Source organism: Dipteris shenzhenensis, chromosome 8 (genome assembly GCF_047967505.1).
Source record: "Dipteris shenzhenensis isolate YYH24624 ecotype China chromosome 8, Dip_SZ_1.0, whole genome shotgun sequence".
NCBI lineage: Eukaryota > Viridiplantae > Streptophyta > Polypodiopsida > Gleicheniales > Dipteridaceae > Dipteris > Dipteris shenzhenensis.
In genome coordinates this window covers 24,679,076-24,702,772 of record NC_141603.1, presented here as the reverse complement: position 1 = coordinate 24,702,772, position 23,697 = coordinate 24,679,076, and the positions used below count along the sequence as shown (strand labels likewise).

The 23,697-nt window shown below is 41.6% G+C and overlaps 1 protein-coding gene across 2 annotated transcripts; it reads right to left on the bottom strand.

The window, feature by feature from the left end:
- Nucleotides 1-19,265: 19,265 nt before the first annotated feature.
- On the bottom strand, nucleotides 19,266-23,371 carry LOC147899318 (pentatricopeptide repeat-containing protein At5g27110-like). 2 transcript variants are annotated; one of them, XM_087377647.1, is made up of 2 exons: nucleotides 21,371-23,371; nucleotides 19,266-21,067 (listed from the first exon to the last, which is right to left on the bottom strand). In XM_087377647.1, the coding sequence occupies exons 1-2, from the start codon at nucleotides 22,849-22,851 to the stop codon at nucleotides 19,600-19,602; spliced, it is 2,949 nt and encodes a 982-aa protein (XP_087233773.1). In that variant the 5' UTR covers nucleotides 22,852-23,371; the 3' UTR covers nucleotides 19,266-19,599. The 2 variants fall into 2 exon arrangements, with proteins under 2 accessions (XP_087233773.1, XP_087233772.1); XM_087377646.1 differs by having other exon boundaries at nucleotides 19,266-23,371.
- Nucleotides 23,372-23,697: the final 326 nt, after the last annotated feature.

Sequence of the window (23,697 nt, the reverse complement as noted above, 5' to 3'; positions counted from 1 at the left end):
GTGTGGACTATGCTTAGCACGATCCCAAACTCTTATCAGACCATACCAGGTAATGATTACAACTATCCTCTATAAATTCGTACATTTGAGACTCCTCATTTTACACACTTCTTTCCATCCTTTTGGGAACTCTTTTCCATTTGTGTGCTACAACGTTTTCCCTTCATCGCAAGGATCCATTCCACATGGCACGATTTGTTGTGTATTGCTCCTGGAGGGTCCTTGTGTGTGTCACGCCATGTCGCATAGTTCTATTCTCTAGTCTTTAACTCCATACTCCAAACCAATGGCTTCCTCATCAAGTCACCAAGGGATATCCTCATCTTCGGGTCTACAACAGGAGTTGACTGAAGAGACAGCAAGTGACAAGCTTTTGGACTATTTGCTCACTTCTAGATGTGAGGCAGGGCTCTTCAATCATGCTATCACAATTTTCAATGCTCATTTTGAGTTTCATGTTGTTTTGGAGCATTACAAATCCTTTTCAAATGAATATTGGGTGGAGTTTGATCGGGTTACTACAGGCCTTACATTTTATGTAAATGGATTATGCTATGTTCATCTTTCATGTCTTGGAAAGAATCCTATTGGCAAGATCAAAGTTGACTAAGAGGTTTACTATAGTTTTAGTAGATGGGTTACAAAAACCCTCTAATCTCATGTCCTTTGCATGAGAGGCTCTACAAGATTATTCATAAAGACATTGCTTTCATATATTTTTTGTATGCTATGGTTGACATGAATGAGGTTCTTGCAGACACATCATTTGAAAGATAAAGCTTTCAGACTTTGTATGAGCTAGATGTAAGGGAATCCAAACTGAAGGATGAGCCACTAAATTTAAAGGATGAAGAAAAAGGAAGTTCCAAATTTGACATTTCTACTTTCAGAGCCGGAACTGTAATTGATGATACAATATTTGATGAAAAAACAATTGCCTCATTGGAAAGTGATATCACATAGAAATCTTTTATCGTCCCAACTCTCCCTTCTTTCCACATCAAGGGAAAAGATTTCATTTTGGTTCCAGACATTCAAGTCCTTTTTATTTAAGAGAGGAGTATTGTTTGTCTATTATTGCCGAGGGTTGCCAATTGGCTTTAGATTGTGTTCATGTTCAAAATGAGTACTGGGAGCCATTCATTTCACTAGACACAGATACAACATATGACAAATTTGTTGATGCACCAAGTGCACTTTCTTTTTGCATCCAAAGGGAAAAAGGGAAAGCTCCTTCTCTTGCAAATGAAGACTTTGAGAAGAGGCTAGAGGAACTAGGTCTCCAAAATTTTGGAAAGGAGAAGAGGCAGGATTTGTTGAACTCAAGGATGAATTGATAGGTTGCATCAATTTATGGAAGGACGAAGTGCTTGAGGAAGATGAAAATCTAAAGGTTCTACCCACAGTCTCTCCCTCACTTTTTCACTTCCCTCTTTTGCATCCCTCTTTATTTCTTATGTTGATCATGGCGTTCTTTTGTTATTTTTTCAGCTTGAAATCAAAGATGATGATAATTTTGTGGGAAGAGGCAAGGGTTCGAGGGGAGCACAAGACAAGGACTCTAAGAAAAAGGAAACTGCCCTTAGCCATTACCTGTCAAAGTTTGGCAAATAAATATTTATTATCATTCTATATTCTCGAAAAATGCTAAGCTCCCCATGTTCACCTTCAAAGTGCTTTCGAGGTTCATGTGTTACCACCCCATTCAAGGAAAGACCCATAAAGTCATGATCTTAGAGAAGATGGCATTCATTAGGATATTTGGATTCGGCCCTTGTTATTGGCTTTCCAAGGTGGGATACCTTTTGGTGTGTTCTTCTTATGTACTTGCTGCTAACAAGATATAGATCAACCTCCTTGGTGGATACAAAAGAAACAAATTTTTGAGATACATAGGAGATATGCCCAAAGAGAAGAATGTAAAAAGATTCAAAAAATAATTTTCTTTTAGGATAATGACATGATGTACATAGTAGGGCACTTTAGCCAAGTCATTTAGAGACAATACTATTGTTACAATTGTTCAATTGTACTCCTATACTAGCCACTTGTATTTTCAAATATGTATGCTTGCAATATATGTGTGTCTTTGCAACATACTATTCTTATGCTTGTTGGACATATTTCAAACTTTGAAGCTGCCTCCTGTAAAACCAATTGAAAAGTTCTTCCAATGCATTGCTTTTTACTTGTCCTAAGTAATGCCGTATAGTTGGAAACAATGTTGTGCAGGCATGGTAATGTGATTTTTCCATACCTTGTGTATTTCATGTTGCTAGAGGTCCTTGGTTGTCAACAAAGAAAGGCCTATGAACCAACAAAATATGCTGCATGAGAAAGGTGGTTTGTTAGATTTCCTTTTTTTAGGGGGAAAAAATAGAGTATTTTTTTCCTCTAATAAGTTTCATCAATAAATAACATGTGCATAGGAATGCAACGAGAATGCAACAAGATACAATATAGCTTTGTTAAAGACACAACATTTCTCTACAACTTTGTGACCAATACCTAAGAGCCATGCTTGACAACGCATGTTGTTTCCATGCTTAGCCCTGTAAATATGGCCTAGAAGAAATCATGTACATCTTATTGATGTACCATGTTGCTGATAGTAGATGCATGTCACTCACCTTGAATGTTGGAGGAAGATGGAGGTCTCTCTAGACTGTCACAAGATTCTAATACTTTTTTGGGTAGACATTGCAAGGTCACATGCACAAACAAATTACACATTTTTAAATTCTTCCATTCTAGTGTGAATCAAGATATCACAACTGGTAATAAGTTGTAAATCATTGCTTCTACCACCTATGTGCCTTTGCCTGGGGTGAGTGTGGCAATACCAAGAGGACTGTCTAGGTATCCTCATCACCAGTTACAATCCAAATGCATAGTAGGTTAGAGTCCTTAATTTCTATATTTGGCCAACCACAAAATACTTGGAACCCACCACTTGTGCCGCCAATGTATGAGGCAAGATCACCTTATCCCTAAACCCATCCTACCTCACAATAGTAATGAACAATGATGCAATGAGAGTCTTGGTTCAAGTACTAAGAAGATGGTTGTGCTTCCATCTACTTTTGTTGGTAGGGAACCAACCCATCAAGAAGTGGGACCATTACCATATCCAATCTGATCACCAAATTGTAGGGTGAAGGCGACCCAAACTCTCATGTGATAGCTTTTTTCATAGTCCTATGGAAAGCTACTCTATTCTCTGATTGTGGAGCAATATGTTCCGCCAGAATTCTCGCTTCGCCATACAGTTGGAGGATATTATTCGGGATTATTTGAAGCTTTCGATTCCAAAAACCTAATGATTCTTCCATATTCGCTTTCAATTGGTCACGAGAGGCTCAAGAACATATGTGAGTCATCTCGTGAAATTGGCCACCTAAAAAGGGTCAATCTTGAAGGTACAAATTGATGTAATGGGTAGACCTATGGTCATGTGTGAGTCCATAGGACTAGAGGTGTGCTTGTGTGGATATGTGTGACTGAGGTCATCTATGACGTAGGCAGGAATTCCACCTAGGATGATTGAGAGAATATAGGGATGGGGTGTGATTGAGATATTCATAGAGTGATTATAGTATCTAGATGCTCCATGTATGAGCTAATTGATGATGTCCATAGCTAATCTAGATGCTCCTTGTATGAGCTAATAGATGATGTTACTCATGAGTAAAGTAGTTGCTCATTGCCTTCACTCTTGTGCCATTGTCTTCCTCATCATGCTTATCTGCTTGCACCTTTATGTGGTATCAGAGCCAAGTTAGCTAAATCACAAATTCTTAGACCCCTAGAAGCCACGTCACCACCTTCTTCTTCATCCCCGTCTTGCCCCCTTTTGAGCTCCACCTTGGAGCCCAAAATTTGCAACATCCAACCAGCCATATTCAAAATGCTTTGAGTTGGGGACTCTCCACACCTGGGCGACAATCCTCAGTGGAGGGATTCCAGAAATTTTGATGTTGCCGCCCATGCTGACCCATTTTTTGCCGCGTGAATGTTCTTCAAATTTGTCTTCTACTATTGCCCATGTTGAAATCCCTTCTAGCTGTGCTTTGCTAATTGGTATGAGCTTCCTCCTACCAAAATTGAAACTAAAATTGACTCTTCTACTACCCATAATCACGAAAACTTCATCGGCTCTTACTCCTGCTATTCCAGCTTCAGATAGCAATGTTCTACCTCTTGCTCCTGGCTGCACATACTCTTTAGTAAGAGGGTTCTTCCAATGCCAAAAACCCTTGATTGGTGCTGCTAGTAGCTCAAATTTTGGCCTCCAAGTTTCACAATGGCATTTGGGGGTAACTCCTATATTTGGCAGAGGTTACCTTAATTCACAAAGTACTAGTGCTCAAGTTTTTCAGTTATATGTCAGTATTCTTTGGTATTTTGCTTTGTTGAGCATTTGAAGAAGTTTAAAGCAACATTTTATGCCATCTTTGAGGTCCTATCTATAGTTTGATAGTATTTCCATGCTTACATAGTCAAAAGACTTAGTCAAAGACACTATTCCCTTCAAGAGTTGAATGTACTTGATAAGTTGACTGAGGCAAAAGCATTGGTATGTTATGAATGCCATTTATGCCTTTGTATATGGTGATGTTGTCTTGATCATTATTGTTTGACCTTGCAAAATGCCTATCTCTTGTTGTTCCTCTAATGAAGCTCATGTGACAAAAGAAAAGACTAGAAAGAGGTCAAAACTTCCAATTAGAATCAAGAAGACTCCACCAAAGAGGTTGTCGAAAAAGCCACAAGGATATCATTATGCAAAGCGATTAGGGTTTTCTAAGTTCCTCTCAAACAACTTGCATTTGTATGGGGACAGTAGCTTCTTTTGCCCCAAAGAATATTAAAATTTTATCATGGGATGTTTTTTGATTTAATTGCTTGTACTTTCAAAACGGGAAAAAAAATGAGGTTGTTGTAAGGCATTAGACACTGCCCTCATGGTAAGACCTTGCCAATTGTTCTCTTTTGTAAGGCATTAGACACTACCCTCATGGTAAGACCTTGCCTTTCAAATGGATTCTACCAAGGAAGAATCCACCAAACTTGAAAAATTCAATGGTTCCAACTTTCCCGCATGGCAACTTGGTGTTCGCTTGTACTTCATGGAGAAAGGTATTTGGTCAGTTGTTATAGGTACCAAGAAGAAACCCAGCAACAACCAAGGTAGTGAGAAGATTCATCTCTGGGAGACTCGCAATGATAAATCTCTTGGTATACTAGGACGAGATTTGGGTAATAAATATAACTACCATCTTGACTCGACCAAGAATGTAGCTGAGAACTAGGTGAGTATAGAGGCACTATTTGGTTCTCGTCTAAAAAATTCAAAGATCTTGTTGAAGCAAGAGCTCTTTGGTTCCAAGATGAATGAAGGATCTACTATAGGTGAGCATCTAAGCAATTTACGTTCCATAATGAAGCAACTTTCAGATTTGGGAGCTTATGTTGATGAAGATGATGCTAGGGCTGTTTTGCTTTCAATTTTATCACCTGCCTATGATGATATTGTAAAGATACTACGTGTGAGTAGTGATCTAAGCTTCAATGATATGATATCCACCCTCTTAGATGAAGAAAGAAGACAAGTAATCAGTATGTTTGATTCAAGAGCATACATGACAAAGACCAACTTCAAAGGGTCAACAAGCAAGAACAAAATGAAATGTCACTATTGTGGGAAACCTGGTCACTTTGAAAAAGAATGCTACACCAAAAAGAAGCTTTTTGCAAATCCTATAGAAATATCAGAAAAAGAAGGGGAAGAAGAACCAGAGGAGATTTTTGTCCTCGACCTTGATGAGGACACATATGTTTTTTGAGTTGTTCCGTGTGTTGTCAACAAGGGTTCTCTGCCCTCAGATTTCCAACTTAAAAGATTGTTTTTTTTGTGTTTGGACATGAGGGTTCACCCATGTACATTTCTATTACTATTACTTTCACCCATGATGGTAAACTGAGAGTCTGTGTGAGACATTGATTGGGGCCATGTGTGTTGCCACTTGTTGTGGGAAAACCTTGGAGCTTCCCAAGTGCTACTGCTTGGAGGTTTAGGTCATCAATTTGTGGGGGTTTTGAAGGTACAAATTGATGTAATGGGTAGACCTATGGTCATGTGTGAGTCCATAGGACTAGAGGTGTGCTTGTACGGATGTGTGTGACTGAGGTCATCTATGAGGTAGGTAGGAATGCCACCTAGGATGATTGAGAGAATATAGGGATGGGGTGTGATTGAGATATTAATAGAGTGATTGTAGGATCTAGATGCTCCATGTATGAGCTAATGGATGATGTCAACAACTATATGGAAGTTGCCTATATAATCAGTTACTCATGCATAAAGTAGTTGCTCATCGCCTTCACTCTTGTGTCATTGTCTTCCTCATCATGCTTCCATGCTTGCACCTTCAAATCCCTTTGACTTGAGCCTAGATGGGAAGGCATGATAGTGGTTTAGGGCTTTGAGCCTAGAGGAAAATATTAATTGGACCACCTTACAAAAGGCTTTCATAGTGGGATTTTCAAGTAGACAGAAGTGGAGTTTGATTAATTAGTTGTACATAGTGGAATAGAAAAACATGGATCCATTGATATTTCCAAAAAAATGCACCTAAGTTCACATAGCTAGACACCCTAGTTTGAGTGAGGGTGTTAGAACTATATAGATCTTGCTATAAGTCCATCTAGGCCTCTCCTCATTCACCCATTCTAGCTTGAAAATTTTGGTCATGTGACAAAAGCATGACTCTTGCATGGAGATACCTTGACATAGTATAACAACACTACATATTTGTTCACATGACCAAATATGTCTCTCCCTTCCCAACACATCCTCTTCCACATGAATTTTCCCTCACCCTCATTTTGTAGATTTTGGTTACATGACCAAAACTCCCTAATTCTACCCTCCTCCACAAATTTGGTCACGTGACCAAAGCATCGCTCTTGCATATTAATTATAAAAAAGTCAGTACAAAGAGTTAGAGACTCAAGCTATTGATACTAACATTCACTGAGTTAATGCAGATAGCTTCATGTTGTCATGATTTCTCTGCCCAACAGATTAAAGAGTCATCTAAGCAACCAAAAGAGGTAGATTATCTAGCCACTATACCTGTTATTAACATGCTAGTAGTTGATGAGGAAGTGCTAGTGATCACCATCAAGGTTAAGAAACAAATTGCACCGAGAGTGATAGCAGATGGTGGTTCTGGGGTGAATATGATTTCTGAGTAAATTGACTTAAGAGGATGTAGTTTAAGTTTTACAAACCATCAGCTTTCCAAGTACGTATGGCAGATATGACCAATTGACCCAAAAGGCATGTTACAAGATGGTGTAGAAGTAACTCCATGATTGGGGTTCAAAAGATACTATCACTAAAATTGATAGTCAAGATGTGTGCATTCCTACAAATCCTTAGAAAGTTTCGAGTAGTTGTCGACCAAAGAATTTGGATCTATTTCCCTAGGATGCTGAATCACAACTGATGGAATTACAAATCCTATCTGTGGGTCGAATTGATATTTTCCAAGTGGCTACATAGAGCAAACAAAAGTTGAAACATGAGCATATTGCTAAGCAAAAATATCTCTTCCCAAGTAACTTCATTGAAGACATTGAAGGGAAACGAGAGCTAGCTAAATGCCAGTGACTATTATCAGGCTCGGTACTGAACAGTTAGTACCAGAGCCAACCCAAGGACTAAATCTCAAAATAGAAGATAACTTTACAATGGCAGTGGTAATTTCCTATCTTTCTTCTAAGAAATTAAGGGTTACAAGAGATTATTTGTCAGGTATAAGGATTTTTTTACTACTTGGAGTTACATTGATCTACAAGGAGTCCTCATGAGTTATGTCGACATAAGATACCTTTGGTGCCAGATGCCAAACCAATTCGACAAACAAAGGCATAGAATGAATCCCAACTATGCTAAATAGGTGAAAACCTAGTTGGATCAACTTTTACGTGTTGGTTTTATTTATGCTATTGATCACAGTGATTGGCTATTTCCTATTGTGGTTGTGCCTCAGAAAAATGGTAAACTCTGAGTCTGCATGGACTATTGTTGGTAGTTGAATGCACAAACAGTCCTTGATCCATTTTCTATACCCCTCCCTAATGGAATCTTGGATCAAGTTGTAGGACATGAGATGTATTCATTTATGGACGGTTACAGTGGTTATAATCAAATCACTGTGGCTTGAGAAGATCAGTCTCAAACTGCCTTTATTACAAAATGGGGTGCTTATGCAACTCGAGTAATACCCTTTGGATTAAGAAATGCCCCGTCAACCTTCTAGAAGTTTATGGTAGAAACCTTCAGAGATTATCTCATTGAGTTCATTGCCATTTACTTAAATGATTTTTGTGTCTACTCTTCAAACAAAAATCATCTTGGTTATCTCAAAAAAGGTCTTCCTGAGATGTGGACAATTGGGTACCTCACTCAACTTGGCTAAAAGTGTATTATGTAACCAAGTGGGAATATTGTTCGGTCATGTCATTTCTTAAGATGGTATATAAAATGAGCCACATTCAAGCCATACAACAAATGCCTAAGCCTCGAAAACCAACTCAATTGCGTTCTTTTGTGGGGTTTACTAATAGACACTTTATCAAAGATTTTTCCAAGATTGCATCTCCATTGTATGAAGTTGACAAAGAAAGATGCCAAATTCAAGTGGACTAAATATCAGTCTAAAACAACATTTGCAACAGAATGGTGAATTTTCCTATTGAGTCATGTCATTTGGATTATGCAATGCCCCTGCCACATTCGAAAGAGTTATGTTTACCGCCTTCAAGTCTTTGCTCAATAAGTTTTTACAGGTCTTCTAGTATGAATTGTGCATCCATTCCAACAAACAAGACCACCTATAGTGCCTTGAAGTAGTTCTCATTAAATGTGACTATGGCATCTCCCTAAATCCAACAAAGTGCTAGTTCATGGTCATTGATAGAGTTGTTTTGGGACACATCATCTCTCAACATTGAATAGCTACCAACATGGACAAAATCAAAGATTTGGGAATGAAGGAGGTACGATGGAGATGGAAGATGACGGTGATAGCGAAAAAGGTGAAGATTTTGAGGGTGATATTAGGACTGACCACCCTTACTCTGGATCTCCTATCAACCCCTTCGATATCCCCTTTGACGTACCTCACCGCATGTATGCACCTGATTTCTTGTTGAAGTTTTCTTGCAATTTTGGTGCTCGTGCTTCTCCTTAGTTGCCAGAGAGCCTAAACATCATAGACGAGCTGCGCTTCCCAGCGTTGGCTCCTAGTTCCTTAGAAGAACGTGGTCTACCCTCTCTGAGATATGGAGCTCGAGCTAGTCCCTGTGGTGGGAGAGGAAGAAGAGGAGGAGGTGTTCTGCGCCCCTCTTATGCGCATGCAGCTTAGAAGCCATGGGGGGGCTTCTTTAGCTTTCCCTCAGGAACGCATTTTACTCATAGCACTTCTAGTGCAGATGGGCCCTTGGCCTCCAGAGAGCTACACAAAGCTCCTTCTCCTCAGCGCAGAGATGGGATTGGAAGCAACTCCAAAAATCGAGCTCCTGCAGGAACCTCCGATAGCTCTACCACCAATACACATGCAACCACTTCAAGTGGTGAAGGAGGAGGTAATCAAAGTGGTAAAAATGGAGCCAATGAAGTAGAGCAGACACGTCCAGAATTGGGCAGCCCTCAACTAGTGGAGACACAACAAGTAAAGACGAACGAGCAGATAGTCGCAATCCTAAGCAGGCTCCCGGAGATTCAAGGCTCCCCATGTCCAGCGAGGAGGAAGCTAAAGGTCTCCCGCCACTGTCAATCCCAAAACTCAAGCATTCTTCACAACAAGATGCTGGCAGAACACAATAGTCTAATGGAGAGAATCAAGCAGCTGGAAAAGGAAATATAGTAATGACCTTTCTAGATGACACATTATTTAATGACTGTGGTTTGGTTGAGAACTCATGCATTAGTGGGTTTTTTGCCTGGGATCAAACCTCCACTTACCTTTATTGAGTCTTGGATCAGAATGAATTGGATTAGGAAAGGGATCAATGTTTTAAATTTAAGATTCTTGAAGAAATGATTTTTTGTCTTTCTTTTTTAGAAACCTGAGATGGCTTCTAGATCTATGCAACATGGTCTATGGACTATTAGGAATCAACCCCTTTATTTGGAATGGTGGTCCAAGGATTTTTTTACTGATGCCCCTAGATCTACCAGGATCCTTGTTTGGGTGGAACTCCCTGATCTACCTCTTTATCTATGTGACCAACTTCCTTTTTTATGTTGTGGGCTGGGAGAAGTACTGGGTGTAGAGCAAGAGAACTTTATTAATCCTAGAGGCAATCCTCAGATCTACATTAAGATGGATATAGGTGAGGAGATGCCCAAGACTCTCACTATCCTTAGCAGAAATGGTAGTGTCTTTAGAGAACAGCCTCTGACTTATAAGAATCTTCCCCACTCTTGCTTTTTGTATGGGCTATCCACCCATGTGGTAAAAAACTGCCCTTTGAAAAGAGGCAAAGTTAAAGAAGTTGAACCCTCTGCTACTAAACAAGCTACTCCTATTGAAAGGTGGGTTCCCAAAGCTCAAATCCCTCCTGTGAGCAACTAGATTAATTTTCATGATGTCACAAGAGTTAGCGATAAGGACAAGGATCACAGTCTGCCAGAAACAACAAACAAAAACTCCTTTGAACCTCTCAGGGATCAAGAGGAGAGCCTGGAGAATAATCACAGGATTGGTCTCAAGAAGATAACATGGTGATAGAGGTTGGATGGTCCAAAGAGCTTGGAGAGGATGTTAACAGAGAGGATGCCATGGAAGAGGTAGAAGAGAGTGAGGAATAATCAGAGGAAGATCAAGGGAAGAGTACTCCAATCACCTCAACAACTCAAGAGGACACTAGTCAAGGTAAGGCCTTCACTCTAGTTCAACACAAAAGGAGGCAATCTAAGGCTGCTACAGTCCAAGTGAACAGCCCCAATCCCAGGGCTAAAAAGGGACAGAAGAAGAATGTTAGATAAAGTATTTACTTTGTTGGCAGGAGTGAGGAGCTAGCTTTCTAGTTGAGAGCTAACTCTTTATCACCTCTTTTTCTTAAAGTTGACTTTGACAAGGCTTATGACGGCGGGCTGGAATGGGATTTTATAATTCAATCTTTACAGGATATGGGTCTGGGTCCTTCTTTTGTGTCAAGGTGTCAAAATTCTTCTCACTAATGATGCAACCAAGGTTAATGTCAATGGGAAGATGAGTGACCCCTTTTTTCTAAAAAGATCAATCAGACAAGGGTGTCCCTCAGCTCCTCTTTTGTTTGCTATAGCAGTAGATTCCCTTGGGCGGCTACTTAGAAGTAAAATCCAAGAGGGAAGCCTTAAAGGTATTGTATTGATGAATGGTAAACAACTCGTCTATCAATAGTTTGTTGATAACACCACCTTGACCCCTAGAAATACTGATCAGCGTGTTAGGTGTGTGATGGATTGCCTTGAAGTTTTTTGTCAAGCCTCAAGATCCTCTATCAACCACTCCAAAATAGGGTATGACATTCTTAGTGGCAAGGATCAAGGGATTCTCCAATAGCTAGGATGCCTCAAAATACAAAAAGGGACAATTTTTAGACTTTTGGGCATTCTAATGGGATTTGAGGTAACAATGAAGCAGAGGTGGGACTGGGTATTGGATATATTTCAGAAGAAGCTGGAAAAATGGAGAAGCTTCCAAGTAAATCTGGTTGGAAGAAAATTGGTTCTTAACCGTTGCCTTTACACCATTAGTATTTTTTTATCTTTCCTATTGGTCTCCTTCCAAAATAGGTCTTGACAGATTCATCAGGTTGTGCAGATCATTCTTATGGGGAGGAATAACAAAATATCTTTTGGTGTGGCACTTACACCACACTAGTTTATTCCCATTATCTATATCCCTATATCTATTTGGCTTGTTGATGTACATCCTTCCTTTCTTGACTCTTGAACCACATAGCATGCCCCTCCTTCATTGCACATTTCCATGCTTTTAATGATTTGCCTCCCTTATCATTTTAAGAATATATCTAATTTCCCATTTTAACATTATAATTCATGGGGTAGTCCATTAAATGCCCCCATTGAATGAAAGAAATCCAATTAAAGAGTTCCCCCCAAAAAATTAATGCAATTATTTTTTTCGAAGGAAGGTCCCTCTAGAAAATTCATGTGTTTTAACAAGTTAGAAGGCCCTCCCCCCCCACATTAAAAAAAAAAAAAAAAGATCACCCTCATGCCTATGCACCTCCCACTTTCACATCCCCCTATTGCCTCCCATCTCTCTGTCCCCTTCTATGCCCTCCCTCCTCCTTTCACCTCTCCCTTCTACCTCCCTCACCTACCACTTCCCTCATCATCTCCCTCCCTCCTTCCTCCCCCTCCCTCCTCCCTCTTCCCTCTTCCCTCATCCCCTTGCATCCCCCTCGCCTCCCCTCCCCATCTCCCATCCTTCCCTCCCCCCCAACCCTCTCCCATTCTACCCTCTCGGATAGAAACACCCAAAAGTATCTAGACGGCAAGCATATAATTATGAGGAGAGAGATACTTTAGCTTGTGCTTGATGGAAATAGGGAAGAACTAAGCATCGCATGGCATTCTCTAGCATGTTAAATTGCAAGTGGGATGTGCTCTCCTCGATTGTTTACTCTTTTGGCTATTTGCTAAGGTCCCAATAGGTATGTATGCTGTCTGAGTGTGGGTTTGATGTGTTGGTTGGTTATGTGGTTAGGATATAGGTTTTTGAACGAGGTTGTCTAGTAGTTTATTTACATCTAGCATATGCGTTCACAAGTGTCTATAGGTTTCTCGATCCTCTATGCACTATAGGTTAGTATTATTTGACCATGGCCACCCATGGGTTCTTGGTCCCAAAGTAGCTACATCTTTGTGGGTGTGCAAGTTGGCTTTTTGTAGTTGGTCGCATGTTAGCTATAATTTGTTTTTGCTTGATGTAGGGGTCTATGTTGTGTTTATCGCATTGGTTGCCTATTTGAGTCAATATTTTGTGGTGAGATGAGGGAAAAGCGCCATGGTCTATGCCTCATAGGTTGGCCTTTTGCAAAACTCTAAAAGATTAAAAATTGAACAAGATTATTAGTTGCCCCTACCTTGGGTACCTATGAGAATACCCACTTTGGATGAAGGTAAACGTTGTAATCACAATCATGGCCTTGGACAAACACAGAGTGTGATAATGGGCCCATGTGCAACAAGCTTTTTACCAAGTGTTACAGTATGTGGATCGTAGCATGTTTTGTCTTGTAAGCATCTTGTTTACTTGAGGAGGTAAATGGCTTGAATGCTATGATACACCTATACATATTTATTAAGCATCGATTGCATGTCACAGGATAAAGGGTATAGATTGAAGGCTCATGAAATACCTTGTCATTGGGTGAATAATGAGCAAAATAGAATGTCTTTTATCAACAACTATATTGAAAATTTGAAGGAAAACACACTTGATGAACAATTGTACTGTGGGATTTACAATACAAATAGTTATGCAGGGTTCCAAATTATTTCATCTCTAGGTCTGACAAAAGTAACAAAACCCCAGTATTTGAGCGTATTACATGGACCAAATTAGAGGCTTTTCAAAGCTTAAGTGGTCTTGATCTTTTATCATGTATTACATGGACCAAATTCGAGGCTTAAGCGGTCTTAATCTTTTATCATGTATAACAGATGGTAAATGGGACTACATTTAGGATATTATCAATACGGTTGCCTAGAATATGGTTACTTTGATTCATGAAGTATCGCCTAATTCCAAGAATCTACTTCAATTTTTAAACCTCATAAGGGATTTTATAGATGGATCACTAATGCACATATCAGTATATACTCTAGAGTATGCAAATTGATCATGAGGGTTTATACTCTACTAATTGATCAAATTGAATATTGGGATCTAGCCAAAAGATCAATTGCAAAGAATTTCTTGCAAGCAAATACATCCCTTTTTGGGATTGTCTCTTCTATTTTTGAAGTATCCCTTAACCTACTTGCTCAAACACAATTTATATTTTTGATAGATATTTACAAGTGCTATGAACCCATACCTATTGAAGGGGTTGATGGCCTTATGACAATTCTATCAAAGACTTGTTCATTGGCATTTAAATAAAAAGTTACTTGCCCCTATATTTCAATAAAGTTTCCACAATCCCAAGTGGGAAAGAATTGTAATCAACAAAATAACCTCGTCTTTCTATCTTTAAAAAGCCTTATTGAATTATAAAATTAGATCTTTCCAATTCTCAGATGAGGAGTGGAGGTTGGATATCAAATCGAATAAAAGGTATTCCAAGGGGGTTTGCTTGCTCACCACTTGGGTGTAATATCTCTCTCTTTGGTATGAGTCATCCCTTATCTTAAGGTTAGTGAAATTAGGAAGGAAAGATCTCCTTCCTTTGTTCAAATGTGCCTTTAGATACATTGATGACATCTAAGCATCAATAATAAGGATATAAGAGCCTTTCTACATCCAAATATGATACAAAGTGAATCTAGCCCGTATTGGATATATCCACTACTATTAGTTGAAAAGGAGTGTATACTAAGATCTATTGAAAAGAATGGAGGACTAATAGGTGCTATGAGCAATTTTATGAATTTACACATGGAACTTATAGATAATGGAAAGTGCATACTAAGAAATTTTGATAAAACCAAAAATCTACCCTTAAAAATGCTTAGACGCAATCATTTTGAATCAAATAGACCGATTGGGCAATCTTACAAAATAACTTTGTCCCAGGTTTTCCCCATTCCATACCTATGCCCTGACCTTTGCAAAGTTTGGGAAGTTGTTTTGGACTTTGTCCAAAAAACAATCAACAATGGGTTCCATGGACAAATATTAATTAACTTGTCAAGGCCATTTTAATGATAGACAAAGATAGATAAAATTCCAAGAATATTGGTAAATACCAAAGGAATTGTGCCCTAACTAGATGATAGGTATTTTTCTCATCCCTACTCTTTCTAAAGAAGTTCCTTGCTAGGACTATGGTGGGCACCACTCTATAATGGGGGTGTCATCTATACCTTTGTTATAATCTAGTTGGTAGTGATGAACACCATGGAATTGGGTGGGACACACACATGTGCACGTGTGTGTGCGCATGCACATGCACACACACGTGCACACTCACACGCACATGTTCATACATATGCACATGCACAACACGTACACATACACATCTACATCTACATCTACGCATACACACATGCACATGTACATGTACATGGGGCCCATGCATGTATTTGTGAGAGAGAGTATGATGGCTGCAACTTCGCCAGGATTCTCTTGCAACATCAAATGCACATGCTCGGATCATAGCCTCCTAGAATACCTTGGAGGGATGGCTACTTATTGCTACACTTGCTATAGCCAGCAATAGAATTGATGTTTCTTTTCCATCCGCCACATGCAAAATAGTACTATAAACTTTTTGGCATGCCAAAGGCAAAGCTATAGCGTTTGTTTTGGTTCTCTTATTACGGGAATTGTGCAAGGGCCTCAAAAGAATGTTAGCGATAGAAGGGTAGCTTGAGAGGACTTTACGGGTTCTCATAATCTACATCTCCTTTATCGGGCCTAGTGAAAGTTTCACCTTGTTCTTTCTTTGTAAGGACACTCAATACGGTTGCCTGCAATTTGGAGACCAATGCTTCTATTGCCCTTTCCTCCTCGCCAGTACTCGTTGAATTTGCTACTACCGCAGTACCCCTTTCTTGTAGTCATCGAAGGAAGCGTTCATGGCCCATCCACAAGCCACTTGTACCTGATAAGGTCTCAAAGATTGAAAGCTTAGGAAGGGGTCCATCTTAACCCTTCAACTAGATTCTCTTCGTATTCTTTGTGCAACTTTGTGCAAACTTTGTGACTTTTGCATTAGTCTCCACATCCACTTCCGTGCTATTGTTGGACAAAGACCTTCCAAGGGACTTTATACAGCTTACCTTAAAGGTATTCCAATAGTTGGGACTCTGTATCTATTTCATGGGGCATATCTTACCAAAGCACCAGCTCAACACTTGGGCTACAGATGTTGCAGATGTCTCTTCTTTCATATTTCTTGGTAAGGGCTTTTACTATTCCCACTATGATTCGATGTACATCATGTACAAGCTAGCCCCCAAGGCGAATGTATGGAGCCATGGCCAATTGGCACATGTTATGCTATGGGATCCTTACTTCGATCCAGCTACAAAGTTTATGCCTTTCTATCCCGTGTGGGTCACTTTGAAGGCTCTTCCTATACATTTCTTCCCACATATTCATTCATTGGCATCTTTGCTTGGTCGGGTTTTATATCTGCTCAAAGATGCCTTGTATGGCAGGTTCCGATACCCGCTTATCTTGACATTGGTCTTGATATCTCCACTCTTGACCCCAAATTCAATCTGCTTTGTTTCCTAATGCTTGCTACAAATGCAAGAAAAATGGATATTTTGCAAGCCACTGCCCCAAGGATTCACTGAACATACAACAAGAATTCCACTCCAATGTAACTGGCCTTTCTCCTATCTCTACCTCTCCAGCGTCAAATAATGTGAACCGCATTCACTCGGCCTACCCGAATAGAAAGAAAAGAAAAATAGGGAGAAAATGGTGGAGATCGCAAACCAATCACAAAAAAATGAAGAAATTTAGGGGAAAATGGATCTTCCCTTTCGCGAGGGGGGGTGCCTTTACTAAGGCCTTCCCTAGAGGGCAGGCCAAAAAAGAAATGGAGAAGAGTTGACAAGAAAGGGAAACCAAAGTTGGTAGAACCGAGGGTGCTTGCCATGTCGAGTTTCTTTTTTGACCATGTCGAGTTTCTTTTTTGAGGCTTTGGCTATTAGTGATATTGTTGTACCACAAATGCAGGCGCCCTTTGTGCACTGGACACCCTTTAGTCTAGCCCATTTTGTAGGTGCCTCCAAATGCATCACTCTCATATGTCTAGGAGAATGCGCCCACTCTTCCCCACGTTCAATAACCACCAGAGTAGGTGCATGCCAATGTTATTGAAGACTTGATGGATGTAATACCTATGCATGCATAGCAACTAGATGAGCGGGAATATATTTTAGTCACAAAACAGAGGGTGAGATGGCCTAGTTGCCCTCTATGGTTTTGACGGCTCAAGAACCAGTGGTTATGTCTCAATCTCTTCGCAACAATTTCTCATTGGAACATATGCACCCTATGATAAACAAGTCTTTGACCCTATGATTCAACAGTTTGTCTTCTAGCTTATGTCACGGAATCTCGCAAGATTAAAAAGATTTTGCACTTGAATGATGGTACCGGTATTCCTCACTTTTCCTTCTTAGCAAATCGAGGCATTATTATGGAAGATATATTTTCTTCATCACCTCCTAGTGACTTGTAATTCTCCCTTTTATTTTTTTCATGGATGTAATGTTTGTGGGTTATCACCCCCTTTGTTTGGGGGTTTCCCACTAGATTTCACTAACAAAAAATAAGTGTATGCGCGCACACGTGTGTGTGGTGGGTGCTGCTTGGGGTTATTGGGTTTGGCCAACTCCTAACATGGGGACATATTGCTCCTATGTTTGTCACAAATGTCTAACTTCAAGGGAATCTTTGCTCCACCTTTTCTAGCATTGCCCTATGACTCGTGACTTTCTACAACAGCATTCGGTTTCCTACTGCTTGCTTTGGCAAGCTTTTTTTTTTGCTTTTCGAGATTTATCCATGGAGGCATGAGTTTGAGCTTTTTTTCACTTGGGTTTGATACTGGGGACTCTGGACTCTCTGGAAAGACATAAATCATAGAGTCTTTAGATTCTAATTATTTCCTTTTGTCTTGCAAAGTTTGTTGACCATAAAATTCAGCTACCTTATCTCCTATATTTTTCACCCACTTTAGTTGCACATTTAAGCTTGAAGATGTTGGTTTCTATTGATATAATTTTATAGAGCAAGAATCAAACAACTTTTGCAAGTTTAGTCTTCTTGGCTTCTCTCTCTCTTGGGTTTTTTGTCTCCTCTTGCATTTTTATGGCAAACAACATTGCTAGATTGAAGCTCTAAGGCTTTTTCTCATTGAGCATCAAATGTACCTACATAAGGTTTGGTCAACAAAGTTTGGCTTATGGCAGTGATCTTTTTTTGTCAAAGTGCAACATAGGGCTATTAAAGTGCATGTGTCCATAGCAGACAAGTATTTTGTTGAGCTCCATGCGAGTAGGATAACCCAAGCAAAAAACATAGCATTAGACCTCATTGCACTTTATAGATGTGTCTTGACAATTGATCCAATAGCCTATCAAGAGATTTTAGAAGCAACAATGTCGTCTCTGAAGAAAACAGATGACTTTCTATCATAGTGCTAGTGCCTTCAAGGGCCAATGAGTCTATAGGGACAATAAGGCAAAGAACCACCAGCGAAGACCACAAGAGAAAGCAAGAGAAAGGAGAAAGAATTGGTGATTGACTCAGAGGCATAAGAACCATCAACACAGAAAGGTATGTTACGTGTTGAGGCACGCACCAATATAGCTCCTAGTTTAAAGTCAATACTAGAGCTCAAAACGCTACTCAATACTCGCTAACATCGTAACTAGAGCTCAAAAGGCTAGGGCTTTGAAGACGACTTTGCTGAATCCTATTCTCCTATCCGACTAGCTTTGTAACTCCCTAAGTGGCTACATTGCAATATACCTCCAATAAAGATAGACACCATCAAAACAAGCAGAAAAACATTGAGAATAATAAAAGCTACACTCCGATTATAACAAAAAGAACCACATTATAAGCAGAAGTCCACGTATTGCTCAATTTCAAATTCATCAATATCTGTGAACTAGTCAAGTTTTCACCAAGGGATGTCCAATTGATCAAACTTGTTGCACTCCTTTTGTTTGAAGATGGACAAATTGTTGCCCTATCACCATCGTTGAAGATGGGATCCTCCAAGAAGATGGACAATTGTTGCCCTATCACCATCTTTGAAGCTGGGATCCTCCAAAAGCTCGTGAAGGAAGCAAAGCAAAGATAAAGACTTAACAAGCACAATCTTTAAATTGAATAGGTCACCCATCAGGGAAGCCTTAATCACAAGCATAGTTTGTAGCTCCACTTTTGGGCAAGACATTGCCATTTGTAGAGTTTATTTAACTATCGTTAGCTTAGCTTTAGCACTTACCCCCACAAACTAAGGATCTTAGTGGAAGCATATTCATGTTTATTTGGGATAAAAATAAGCACACAAACATAATTGCAGCTTCTTGCAAAGCATGCTTCTGTCTCATCTAAATCCACATCATTTTTTTTTCAGAGAATCTTAATTCACATCCTGCAGCACTGAATGTATCGGGCACATATCCAGCCTCCTCCATGTGCATGCATTACCTCCTCCTGTTGAGAACGTACATGCAGGCACATATCCAGCCTCCCCATGTGCCTGCATGTATATTCTCCTATTGAGGATGGGATGCGTATCTGACAAGTTCATGCAGCACACATCATGCCCTTAATACAACTGTAAACTGGCACTTTACTCATGCCATCGTCAATCATTGCCTACATCTGTCCTGCTTGTGTTAGCATGCATGTTAGCTAGCAATACATACGGTGAAGAATTCCTTGGATTTAACTCAAAGACAAAGTTTGCAGCACGTGCAGCCCGCTCCACATCATTGTGAATTCTGCAAGAAGAAAGCAAGCTCAACCATGCTGAAGGTGCATGCTCAAATGGCATACTGATAATCAGGTCCTCTGCCTCTTCCAATAGTCCTTTTCGCCCAAGAAGATCAATCATGCACACGTGATGCTCCACCGAGGGGGTTATGCTATAGTCTTTACTCATAGAGACAAAATACTGCTTCCCATCAGCAACCAGACCTACATGACTGCAAGCAGTGAGAAGACAGATGAAGGTGATCTTGTCTGGTTTCATGCCTTCAGTCTGCATTTGACCAAACAGTGGCAGGGCTTCCTTGTCATGCCCATTCTGGGCACAGGCAGCGATCATGGCATTCCAAGAGACCACATTCCTCTGTGGCATCTCTGCAAATACTGCCCTTGCATCATTCAGACTCCCACACTTGCCATACATATTGACGAGGGCATTCCCCACTACAACATCCAAGTCCCACCTGTCGCAAGTAGCAGATGCATGGATTACTCGACCCCTTTCCAGACCGGCCCCACTGGCACATGCATCCATGATGCAGATGAAGGTGATCTTGTCTGGTTCAAAGCCTTCAGATTGCATTTCACCAAATAGTTGCAAGGCCTCTTGGGTATCCCCATTCTGGGAATTTGCAGCAATAATGGCATTCCAAGAGACCACATCCGACTGCGGCATCTCTGCAAACACTGCCATTGCGTCATCTAGCCCCCCGCATTTGCCATACATATTGACGAGGGCATTCCCCACAAAATCCAACTCCCATCTCTTGCCAGTGACAGTAGCATGGATCGCTTGGCCCTCTTCTAGGGCAGCCATACTGGCACATGCATCCACCACGCAGATGAAAGTGACATTGTCTGGCTCGAAGCCTTCAGCCTGCATTTGACCGAATAGTTGCAGGGCCTCCATGCCATGCTGATTCTGGACACATGCAGCAATTATGGCGTTCCAAGAGATAACATCCTGCTGTGGCATCTCTGCAAACATTGCCTTCCCATCTTCTAGGCTCCCACACTTGCCATACATATTGACGAGGGCATTCCCCACAACAACATCCGACTCCCATCTGCTGCCAGCAACGATAGCATGGACCACTAGACCTTCTTCTAGGGCGGCCACACTGGCGCATGCATCGATAACACAGATGAAGGTGATCTGACTTGGCTCACAGCATTGGGTCTGCATTTGGACAAACAATTGCAGGGCCTCCATGCCATGCCCATTCTGGGCACACGCAGCGATCATCGCATTCCAAGAGACCACATCACACTGTGGCATCTCTGCAAAAACTGCCCTTGCATCATCTAGGCTCCCACACTTGCCACACATATTGATGAGGGCTGTCCTGATAACAACATCCGCATCCCAACCGCTGCCAGCAACTGCAGTATGGACCACTCGACCCTCTTCTAGAGCAGCACTACTGGCACATGCATCCGCAAGGCAGATGAAAGTGATCTTGTCTGGCTTAAATCCTTCAGCGTGCATTTGACCAAACAATTGCAGGGAATCCTTGCCATGCCCATTCTGGGCACTTGCAGCAATCATGGCATTCCACGAAACCACATTCTTCTGTGGCATCTCTGCAAACACTCCCTTTGCATCTTCTAGGCTCCCGCATTTACCATACATATTGACGAGGCCTGACCCAACAATAACATCCAACTCACATCCGTTGCCAGCAACAGTAGCATGGATCACTTGACCCTCTTCTAGGGCGGCCACACTGGCACATGCATCCAGAATGCAGATGAAGGTGACCTTGTTTGGCTCCAAGCCTTCGGCCTGCATTTGACCAAACAGTTGCAGGGATTCCTTGCCATGCCCATTCTGGGAACATGCAGCGATAATGGCATTCCAGGAGACCACGTTCCTCTGTGGCATCTCTGTGAACATTGCCCTTGCATCATCTACGTTTCCACACTTACCATACACATTGACAAGGGCTGTCCCCATAACAACATCCGAATCCCATCCGTTCGTAGCAACAGTAGAATGGATCACTCGACCCTTTTCTAGGTCAGCTACACTGGCACATGCATCCACAACGCAGATGAAGGTGATTTTGTTTGGCTCAAATCCTTCGGCCTGCATTTGATCGAACAGTTGCAGGGCCTCCTCGCCATGCTTATTCTGTGCATATGCAGCAATCATGGCATTCCAGAAGACCACATCCCGCCACGGCATGTCTGCAAACACTTTAGTTGCATCATCTAGGCTCCCACACTTGCCATACATACCGATGAGGGCATTCCCCACCACCACATCCGACTCCCATCCATTGCCAGCAATTGTAGCATGGATCACTTGACCCTTTTCTAGGGCAACCACATTTGCACAAGCATCCAAAATGCAAGTGACGGTAATCTTGTCTGGCTCGAAGCCTTCCATCTGCATTAGATCAAACAGATGCAGGGCCTCCTTGCTATGCCCATTCTGAGCAGAAGCAGCGATCATTGCATTCCAGGAGACCACATTCCGTTGTGGCATTTCTTCAAACAATTCCCTTGCATCATCCAAGCTCCCGTTCTGGGCAGCCGCTGCGATCATAATATTCCAAGAATACACATTCCGGCAGACTATCTTGTCAAATACAGCTCGTGCCTTCTCCAGGCTCCCACACTTGCTGTACATTTGGACGAGAAGGTTACTCAGAAATCTGTTGCCAGCATATCCACTTCTGTTCATGTGTTCATGCACACGTATGCCCTCAGACAGGGCCTTGGCACTGGTGCAACGCCTCAAAAGCGAAGCATAGGTAGCATCATCTGTCTCTGGACCCAGCTGACCAAGAATATCTCCGTTCAAGCTTTCAGTGTTGCAGGCTTCATCCCTCTGATAATGCCCATCTAGCATCGGTGTGCGAGAGGCCTTGCTGATTTCTAGCTCAATTAGCATCTCGTCAGCGAGCTTGGCCCACTTGGGCGTCCACCCACTACTTCGTAGCCCGGGCTCAGTGGTCATCCACTTCAAATACGGGACAGGCAAGGACTCTAAGACCTTACCCTTGTGCCTACCAAAGTCAATTTTCGTATCCAGGGGTCCCGGCCCATCCGAGACAATCGTGCTTACAACCCGCTCTGGCTGCCTGGTATCCAAGGATACCAACTCAATCGCAAGACAAGGCATGTCGGATGAGGGAGGAAGGAGCTAACCTTGTTGCTAGAACTGGTCAAATGTGCGCATTCTACAGCCATAAGAGCGAATCACTCAATTTTGAGAAGAAACTCACAGACTCAATACTGCTCCGGAATGTAAATCGAATCAGGAATGGAGACGTGAGAACTCGGGAATGCAGCGACGCAGACGTGTGAACCAATACTCGAGGAGAAAGATCCACCTTGGTGATTTTGAATTGCTTGTGTGCATGTGTTGCATGAGTGATTGCGTAAGATATCTTTGTTCGTGAGCGGGATTCTTGGGTGGTTTCTCTTCGCGTTGCATCTTTTGGTTGAAGGTAGCCATAGCTTAGCAAAGACAATGGGGGTAAGTTCACACAGCTAGTGGGTCAGTCAATAATAGGGCCCCCCTTCGAATGTTTTGGATTCCTAATTTCCAGGGCTGAGCGGTGGGGCGGCCTCGTAGAGCTTAGCATAAGAGCAAATTAATGTTGGATCAGGCGAGGCTTCTTCGAGAAGTTTCTGGCATCTAGAAGGAAGCGAGGCTGCGCTAGAGAGGCGAGGCTTCTTTCAGAAGCTTCTGGCATCCAGAAGCTTCTACCAGCACTATAAAAGGAGGAGCGGGGGCCAATATACTGCAGGTAGGGGGCTTACGAAAGGCTCCCGTCAATGAAAGGGGAGGGAGACGGTGGAAGCTGAGCAGAGGAAGAGGGGAGGGTTGAGGAGAGCAGGGCAGAGAGGCAAAGCGGAGAGCCAGAGCGGGGCGAAGAAGGGGGGAGAGAAGGCGAAGCAGTGAAAGAGGGGAGGAGGAGGTAGAGGGAGAGACTAAGAGCTTAAAGAACAATGTGAATGCTAA